Raw genomic sequence first — 10,193 nt, 5'->3', positions numbered from 1 at the left:
GACACCTGTCTCTATATAGTTGTAAATCCACTCTAGGATTTAGTTCCTACTTTAATGACAGTATCCAAGATACCAATAGAGAGAAAGGATTCCCCAAAATCCAAGAACAAAAGCCCACTATACACCAAAAAGCAATACAGTTATATAATCATAAGAATGTATATCATATATGTGCTATAGTACTACAATATTCAATTTACTAGCAACTTATACATGACAGAGATTCACAATGCAAATCTCTAAATCCAAAAATTCCCTTATGAGGGATAAACAACTGATTCCTACATCAAAAATGCTCAAGTTTGTAAGTTCTTTTCAAAAACCAAAAGTTTATCAATGACAAAATCAAAGTTTATAAGTCCTTTTTTTTTTGGCAAGTTTCTTATTCAAAAACTTCCAAATGTGGGATAAACAGCTGATTCCTGCAGTAGAATGCACGACTTTGTGAGTCCTTTTCTAGCCAAAGTTTGTCAACAACAAATCCAAATTTGTCAGTCCTTTTTTGGAGTCCACAGTTTATAAACCACAACCAGTTTTGACTATGTGGAGTCTTCCTCAGGTGGTAGTTGATACAAGTGTAGAAATCCTCAAATATTCAGTTTTGCAAAGTAGTAAGTTCTTTGAGCAGAGTCAATATATAAATGTCAATAATGATGTGGGCCTACGGGGAATACATATGAGTGGCCTACTTTAATGACAGTATCCAAGATATTGCCACTTGTTTCAGTCCTAAGCTCTCGGTTTTAGAAGAGTTGAAGCTTTCAGAAGTCCTTGGTTTGCTGGTTAGCATCTTCAGGTGAAGCAGAAAAATAGCAACTGTTGAAAACAGCACATTGCTGCTGCCAGGCAGTATGGACAAAACACAGTTGGGGTGGTACAGTGTCCTGGCTCAGCATGGATCAGCTTTTTGCCTTTGAAAGCCTAGCTTCCAATTATATCATAGATTCATAAAGTTCAATCACTACATGGGGAGGGGCTTCCATTTTTGGTCACACAATCACCTTCATATGGAGGTTATGTATCTGACCAGGAGAACTTCCACTCTATTTGGTTCACATGGTTAAGCATCCTGGTTCTTTTTGTTCTTGATAGCAAGAAGTGTCCATACATACAAATGTTCTCCTGCTTGGACTTATTGCTGTCCACATAACAAGAGTGACAAAAGTAGGAGCAGGGGTGAAGAGGCACACTGACATAGATAATAACTACATATCTGCCAAAGTAGAATTTTGTGGCTCAGTCCACCTCCACTTTCAGACCCATGCATATGTTTAGGTGGATTGCCCACTCTCTCTGCAGTCTACATTATCACTAAAAACCCTTTGGAGTACAAGTTTTAAGGTTTCCTTGGAACGATGCATTTTTTTCCTCCCAATCAGGAAATAAATCAGTGGATTGACACTGCTGTTAATGCAAGCACCCATCATAGATATACTCATATATATAGGATTCAGATATCCAAAAGAAGTGTAAATGAACATAACACTAAGTGGGGTTCCAAAAAGGAGATAGACAAGAAGTGTAATTAAGAGAACAGTGAAGAATCTTCCATGCTGTCGACGATGTAAGCTACAGAACACTCTCATAAAAAGAACCGCAGTGGAGATTATCACAAGTGGAGTACAAAGTATAAAGTTAATAATGCAGATGCTCTGACTGACTTTTAAATTCACATCTGTGAATAATAAAATACCTCCAAGAAACAGACAGGGCATGATCCACAGCAGGGCACAAATAATAGCAGAAAGGCATTCTAGTCGGTGACATCTATACCAGATTGGGAAAATGACAGAGAGACATTTCTCAATACTAATAGCTGTTAGTAGATACTGGCTACTCGAATACGCAAGGAAGAAACAGATTAGCACCACTAGGGAGGAATCATTTTCTTCTTTTAAAAAGGGAAATAAATATGAGCAAAACAAACAAATGAGCACAGCAGAATCAGCTGCAGCTAGGTTCAGGACATAGGTGGTGATGGGATTCTTCTTAATAATAAAACAGAGATACCAGAGGACGGTGCCATTACCCACCAGCCCCAATGCACATGTTGTTAAAAATGTTGTTAAAAAAAGGATCAAAATAAGATACAATATGGCTGCATTTGGACCCTGAAGTAGATCATCATCAGGGAAGCCTGAACTGTTTCGTTGTTCTTCAGAACCTGCTACCCTGTGTGTAAAAGGAAGCGAAGATGTGGTGCTCAGGTGAGTCACCTGAGATGTGGTGCTCAGGTGGGTCATGTTTTCCTTGCCTGGTTCTTGGCTTCTTCTTTAACCACTAATTTGTCCTGTGAACAAAAAGGGGTTGGGGGGGGGGGAACAATTATTTTGTTTTATTTCATTTTACTGAGAGTACAGTAGAGTCTCGCTTATCCAACCTCCACTTATCCAACGTTCTGTAATATCCAATTCAGTCCAGGGTGGGAGAAAAAAGGAATCCTTGTCTGTTTTGGTGCTAAATTTGTAAATACAGTAATTACTACATAACGTTATTGTGTATTGAACTGCTTTTTCTATTGATCTGTTTATAAAGCATGATGTTTAATTTGTAAAATTATAACATAATCATAATCTAATTTGACGTTTAATAGTCTTTTCCTTAAGCCCTCCTTATTATCCGACATTTTCGTTTATCCAACGTCCTGCTGCCCCTTTTATGTTGGATAAGAGAGACTGTACTGTATTAGAACAGCTATGATATGTACCAAGGTCCTTCTCACCATATCAATGCTCATTTTTGAGCTACATTGATCACTGTAGCCCTATACGAAATCTGGTCCCTCTTTCAGGAGTAGATTTCCAACTACGATCCCAGCTTCCACATTGCAACTAGGCTAGTGCCACTTATGATGTCTCCTAGAGGTTGTGACAACAGTAACAGCATATACTAACTTGGAGAGAGTTCTGCACATTATTATAAGGAATGCCAAAAGCCCCCTCATCTCAACTTGATCTGGTAGAATTCTGTACTATTCCTATCCAACCTGAGACTTATATGGATTCAGCCTGCAAAGAGCAGGATGAGAGAGCAACCTAAAGTGGAATCAATAATTAGGTAGCTCCCCAAATGACTGTCTACTGAAAGGCAAACTCAAGATCCATGTGCACACTCCATTTCAGACCTTGAAGTGAAAAGAAAACTCCCAGGTCAACCACAAATGTAGAATCCTTATCAATCCCAGAGACCTATTTTTCACCAAATGGATTTCAAGGGCCAGCTTTAGCACCAAAGATTACTCACCAGCCGCAGCTGCAATAAATCTTGCCAACTGAAAGGTTCACTGTTCAAAGCTGGGTCAGGGTGAGCTCCTGACCTTCAGCCCAGCTCTCCGCCCACCTAGCAGATCAAAAACAGCAATATGAGTAGATAAATAGGAACCGCATTAAGTGGGGATATATTTTAGCCACAGCATTTTGCTCAGAAAAAGGAGGAAAGCTTATGAGCAAAGAAAGCTCTTTGCTAAGGAGATGGAGCAACAGCACTCCCTGTGGCGGGAAACGAGCACAGCCTCCAAAGATGCCGAAAGGTGGGGAAAAGCCTATATAATACCTCTATCTCTTGTCTGTCTTGTCATTGTATAATTGGCATTGAATGTTTGCAGTATATGTGTTTTGTGCTCCACCCTGAGTCCCTTTCAGAGTGAAAGGGGCTTAATATAAATACTGTAAATAAAAATACACTGAATTTTTTACTATATCTCCTCTGCTATCTGCCAAGTGACAGCCTATTTAAGAAATTACTCAGAGTATAATGTATAATGCTTCAGATAAAAGAAAATGTAGAAAAGAGAATAAAGTTAATAATAATAATACTTTATTTATATTACACCGGGTGATTCCAGTATATAAAAAGGCAAACATCTAATGCCTCAGTAGAGCAAACAAGTACTGACATAATAATCCTGAAAACAACATTAGAAACATATGAAAACAACATTAGAACCAAATATCAGTAAATTAAACAAAACGCAATCTAACAAAAATTACATTGTGACATTATGCAGTGGTGCTCTATCAGGTAGAACCAGGGTTGACCTAAAGCACTTCATTTAAGCACTAATATATGTGTGTACATTTTTCTGCAAAGCAATGCTTTTTTGACATGGAAAGGATATTTCCTGTGCAGGGAACAGTGAGCTATGATCTTAGATTTTGCTCAAAATACTTTTTTTGCACAAAACGTGGGAGAATGCTGCAAAAGCCATTGCCACAGACACTTTGGTGAAGTGTGCTACAGAAGGAATGAGCCACAGCAGTGAATCTTGCCCCTGGTATTTTGTCCTTTCAGCTGTTTCTGTTCTGATGTCCATTGCATAAACAGGCATAAAAACTGTTTATCAGGAATCCACATTAACAGAAATTCAGAGATACATATCAGAGCATTGTACAAGTCTACAGAGAAAGCTACCACGTCCAAGCAACATGGTGGGAGATGTTATCACATCTATTGAATTGAAACAAAAGATATACGAAACCAGAAGTAGCAATAATATATTGATTCAATGTAACCAATTCTTTCAGGTGGGGTTATTGCTGCCAGAGATTGTGATTGTTGTCATTCTTGTTGGGGTGTGTATGTGTGTGTATTTTATGTATATCCAAAGGATGTTTCTGTTGTTTTAGCTTTTTCCCAACAATTCCTTGAACAATTGCAATCTTTTATTTTCATATTTAAAGGAGTTTCTTTAAAATATGGAATTGTCTTTTTCAATGTTTAGCATACAATTATTATTCTTATTATTCTTATTATTATTATATTGTCGAAGGCTTTCATGGCTGGAATCACTAGGTTCTTGTGGGTTTTTTCGGGCTATATGGCCATGTTCAATGCCTCTAGAACATGGCCATATAGCCCGAAAAAACCCACAAGAACCTTATTATTATTATTATTATTATTATTATTATTATTATTATTATTTCTAACCTGCCTATCTCCCCAAGGGGACAACCAGGATAGTACATCAATGCATCAACAAAATGACACTTTAACACTTCAGTATTCTAACTAACTGAAAGGTTGGCAGTTCGAATCCAGGGAGCCGGTGAGCTTCTGCTGTTAGCCCCAGCTTCTGCCAACCTAGCAATTCAAAAACATGCAAATGTGAGTAGATCAATAGATAACACTTTGGCAGGAAGGTAATAGCATTCCATGCAGTCATACCAGCCACTTGACCTTAGAGGAGCCTATGGACAACCCCAGTTCTTCAGCTTAGAAATGGAAATGAGCACCACCCCCCAGAGTCAGACATGACTCGACTTTATGTCAAGGGAAAACCTTTACCTTTTCCCTCTAACTTGATAAGGAAAAAAACAATAAGAAATATTGTCTTTCAAACCCATGGACATGGTAGTGACAAAAGTTGGCAATACCCAGATAAAAACAAAAGCCACTATATATCCTTATTAGACATTTTAGCCAAAAATATCACTAAAAATTGGGGTGAGTTGTCCATGGGTCAATGTAAGTACTATACCGTCTCTCTTATTTTAAAATATAAGCAGCTCTTTCTCTGTACAGAGTGATGAAACTCACTTAGTACATCCAACCCGGGAGAACTTAAAAGACGCACAGATTCCCTCTATTGCTACCAATGCAGTATCACTTCTAGACTTTTTTGAATTACCCAATTAGGAAATTTTAAAGAGAGTCTGGATGGCCATCTGTCAGGGATACTTTGATTGTATGTTCCTGCATGTTCGAAGGTTGGACTGGATGACCCTTGTGGTTTCTTCCAACTCTATGATTCTAATTGGGAACAAGTTATTTTTTTACAATGCGAAGTTTTTAAATTGAACACCTAAGGAAATGGCAGTGGTGATAACCAGGGTTGGTTGTCCCTGTGAGGAGGCAGTGTTATCCATCTGTCACATCAAAATCTTTTGACTCCCAGATGTATCCTTGACTTATACTTCCAGTTGACTTTGATAAGAGTATGCATGTATCACAAGAACTCATACTTCTTTGAACCAGTCAGGAAGACTCAAATCTTTAATTATCTTTAGAGTTTTGTTGTTGTGTACTTTTAAGTAGTTTCTAATGTATAACAACCTAAGGTAAATATATCAAAAGGTTTTGCTCAGAAGAGGTTTGCCATTGCCCTCTTCTGAGAGTTTGACTGTCCCAGGTCAACACATAGGTTTAATGCCTGGTCTCCAAAGTCATAGTCCAAGGCTCAAATCAGAATTATCCTATGAGATGATACAAATATTGACTTTACTCCTATAGCCTCAAACATTCCTTGCCTATTTGTTTCACTAAGTCCACCCCTTGGATATGGTTGGTAGTACATCCTTCTGGTCTTTCCACACCAGTTTTCCACAGTGTACTGCCCTTCAGATTTGGACAGCAATTCCTAAAAAATCAAAATATTGGCGATAAGAGTTTGTCCCAATGGGATGTTTTTGTTCAAAACAACTGGAATGGACTGGAGTAGTGAAAGCCACCCTAGAAGAGTAGAGAAAGTACAATCTTCTGGGATTTATTAAGGAGCTCTCACTAGCACAACCAATGCAACGTAATATTGGAGTTGCTGACAATAACAGAAGAGCGAAGATGTTATCTTCTTACCTCAAAGTCTAATATTTGGGCTCAGAAGTATATCCAGTAGACAATTATAAATGACAGAATCGTAACTGGGAAGTTCTGAAACAACAGGAACCAACTGGGGATGGATCAGCGTATCCTGGAGTACTAGCTGACAAAAGGATACAATCAATATTATATAAGAAAGGAGAGTGGAAATGAGAGAATTAGCGTTGCTTGAAAGAGAGAGATCAGTAGATATTCATTAATATCAACAAGTAAAGTTTCTACTGAATCGTTAGTTCCTTAAGCTGCTTGTCTGCTCCATCTTCTGGTATATCTTAAAATTAGTAAAATGGAAAATATCTTTCTTGCTCAGATATATCATCATCCAAAGCTTGCAAGTTGATTGGTGATAACAAACTATTTACAATCAATAACAACACCAAAACCAAATCACATCCTCTTACTCCTTCCAGGTGTGACTCTAACTTGAAAAGTTATTTTTATAAGTACAGTGAGATAAGTAAATGGCAATGAAGGAAACTTCACATTTTAAGTGCTGGTTCATGTTGTAACACATTATGTTGCATTTTGATGCATATTTTTTAAAAAGCAACTATTTTAGGTTCTTTTGGGAAACAGAGAAGTCTACTTTTCTAGTTTTTTTAAAAGTTAAATTATAAGAGCAACTGGGGTTTGTGGAAATGTAACTGTATTTTTTTCTAATGACAGAACTTTCCAAATTCTGTAAATTCAACAAACAGAAATGTGTGTTCTGTTACTCAACTAGGGATTTCAGCACCCAGATACATAAAAGCAAAGTGCAAACAAGATTTTAACAAGTTCAAATGTGTCCTAAGAAGGATGATTGAAATGGTAAAAGGCCAGAAACCATGCCCTATGTGAAGTGGATTAAGGAGCTGGGTCCAGAAGAAGAAAAGGTTTATAGGTGACGTGAGATCCATGCTTAAATATTTGAAAGAAGAGGGCAACTTCAAAGAATCATAGAGTTGGAAGAGACCTTGTGAACCACCCAGTCCAACCCCATTCTGCCAAGAAGCAGGAAAATCACTTTCAAAGCACCCCTGACAGATGGCCATCCAGCCTCTGTTTAAAAGCCTCCAAAGAAGGAACCTCCACCACACTTCAGGGCAGAGAGTTTCCCTGCTGAACAGCTCTCACAGTTAAGAAGTTCTTCCTCATGTTCAGGTGGAATCTCTTTTCCTGTAGTTTGAAGCCATTGTTCCAAATGGTCTGACAAAAGTAGAATAGATAGGTAGCAAGACTTCCCTGGATCTAGACACTATTGATGCAGGCCAAAATCCCATTCGCTTTTTTTGCCGCCGCATCACATTTTTTGACTCATGTTTAACTTGTTCCCCATGAGGACACAAATATCTTTTTCACATGTACAGCTCTCGAGCCATGCATCCCCCATTCTGTATCTTTGCATTTCATTTTTTCTGCCTAAGTGGAGTATCTTGCATTTGTCACTGTTGAACTTCATTTTGTTAGTTTTAGCCCATCTCTCTAATTTGTTAAGATAGTTTTGAATTCTGCTTCTGTCTTCTGGAGTATTGGCTATCCCTCCCAATTTGGTCCCATCTGCAGACTTGATGATCATGCCTTCTAAGCCTTCATCTAAGTCAATTATAAAGATGTGGAACAGGGCCGGGCCCAGGACAGAACCCTGCTTAGGGCACTCCACTCATTTCTTCTTTTCCACTGACCCAAAAAAACTAAGACATGGAGCAATGGAATAGAGTTTCTTCCTAAATACCAGGAAGAACTTCATGCCAGTCAGACTTGGAATGGTAAAATAGGCTGCGTTGGAGTTTGGGAGAGTCTACTTCTCTTGAGGCTAATTGGCAGTGCTTCAATTATGTATTCCTATATAGCAGAAGAAAGTTAGACTGGATGGCCTTGAGGTCTGCTCTAAGTCTATGATCTTGTGAAAGTCCAATACATTTACAGTTCAAGGCTGGCATTTGCTTTTAAGCAAAAAGAATGTTAAGAGTCCGATTTTTTTTCCTGAGGATTAAGAAATAAAATGAGTAATCCAGAGAGTGAGTGCACAATTATGCAAGCACACACTAAAGAGAACCATTCTGAAACAGATGTGTATCCCATTCAAGCACATCAGAAGGCTGTGAAGATGATGTTAAACCAATAGTCATTCCAATTGTTGCTTTGTAGCAATTGCTGCTCAAGCTCATATATCATATTTCATCCTTTTTCTTTCTCTAAAGATTCATACAAACATAATTACATGATTTCTAGAATAAAAATGTTTAAAATATCAGCCCAATAGTAAAATCACATTTAGGTCTCCATAGAAGTAAGCACTGCCTATTTCATATTCAGGACTGCAGCTTATAACTAACTTGTTATAGGATTAACTTTATGGCAACACTCACCTTTTGAAGCTTCAAGAGCAAAAATTGTTAAGAGAAAACAGATGTATGTCTATAGAAGCAAATCCTTCAAGTAGATATGAGTGAACTGCCACCCGCCTTGGTCCCTCCAATCCCCAAAGAGCATCTCAGCTATCTGTGTTGACTGTTGGCAGGCAAAGATTACAGATAAATAGAAGGGATGTGCAAGTTATGGTCAAAGGCTTCTGCATCTATGGCTGGCATCTTCAGAAGATCATGATTATGACCCCCTGTCAGGCATTGGTGCTTTCTCCTTTCTGCAGAACGACTCTCAACATATTCATTAGCCATATCAAAATCCATAAACCTTCCCTCAACTTATACATGAGGTTGACTTATATATAAGTACTAGCTGTTCACTGCCATGCGTTGCTGTGGCCCAGTCTGTTGATCTGGAAAATAAAGTAATGAGAAAGTGTTGATTAGTAATATATGTAATTTCTTTATGCTTGTGGGTAAGCAGTATTTCTTGCTGTTGATGTGGAGATTGTCTGGTTTGTCTACTCTGGAACATGCAACATACAATTGTCCTTTTTAGGGGTCCCTTTCAAATCTTTGATACTGCATCTCTCATATACATATGTGTGTGTGTGTGTGTGTGTGACTGGCTGGATGGACCTTTGTCAGGAGGGCTTTGATTATGTTTTCGTGCCCTGGTGAAGGGAGTTGGACTGGATGGCCTTAAGGCAGCATTTCCCAACCTGGGAAGTCAAGACCCGGGGAGGGGGGGATCACCAGGGGGTGTCAGAAGGGTCACCAAAGACCACCAGAAAACACAGTATTTTCTGTTGGTCATGGGGGTTCTGTGTGGGAAGTTTGGCCCAATTCTGTCATTGGTGGGGTTCAGGACACTCTTTGATTGTAGGTGAACTATAAATCCCACTGACTACAACTCCCAAATGTCAAGGTCTATTTCCCCCAAACTCTATCTGTGTTCATATTTGGGCGTATTTAGTGCTTGTGCCAAGTTTGGTCCAGATCCATCATTGTTTGAGTCCACAGTACTCTCTGTATGTAGGTGAACTACAACTCCAAAACTCAAGGTCAATGCCCACCAAACCCTTCCAGTATTTTCTGTTGGTCATGGGAGTCCTGTGTGTCAAGTTTGGTTCAATTCCATCGTTGATGGAGTTCAGAATGCTCTTTAATTGTAGGTGAACTATAAATCCCCGCAACTACAACTCCCAAATGACAAAAGCATAATTTTTTGAGTGATGGTCACTCCTTGTG

The 10,193-nt window shown here is 38.7% G+C and overlaps 1 protein-coding gene across 1 annotated transcript; it reads right to left on the bottom strand.

The window, feature by feature from the left end:
• Positions 1–671: 671 nt before the first annotated feature.
• On the bottom strand, positions 672–9,031 carry LOC132772884 (proto-oncogene Mas-like). The gene is made up of 4 exons (XM_060771730.2): positions 8,946–9,031; positions 6,571–6,697; positions 3,244–3,339; positions 672–2,290 (listed from the first exon to the last, which is right to left on the bottom strand). Exon 4 carries the CDS (start codon positions 2,241–2,243, stop codon positions 1,272–1,274), a length of 972 nt encoding a protein of 323 aa, XP_060627713.2. The 5' UTR covers positions 2,244–2,290; positions 3,244–3,339; positions 6,571–6,697; positions 8,946–9,031; the 3' UTR covers positions 672–1,271.
• Positions 9,032–10,193: the final 1,162 nt, after the last annotated feature.

Source organism: Anolis sagrei, chromosome 4 (genome assembly GCF_037176765.1).
Source record: "Anolis sagrei isolate rAnoSag1 chromosome 4, rAnoSag1.mat, whole genome shotgun sequence".
NCBI lineage: Eukaryota > Metazoa > Chordata > Lepidosauria > Squamata > Dactyloidae > Anolis > Anolis sagrei.
Note: the sequence above shows the minus strand (reverse complement) of the source record. Positions and strands in the feature narration are given on the sequence as shown.

Coding starts and splice junctions, on each gene's coding strand:
- LOC132772884 (XM_060771730.2), bottom strand. CDS start 2,243: ATGACCCACCTGAGCACCACATCTCAGGTGACTCACCTGAGCACCACA.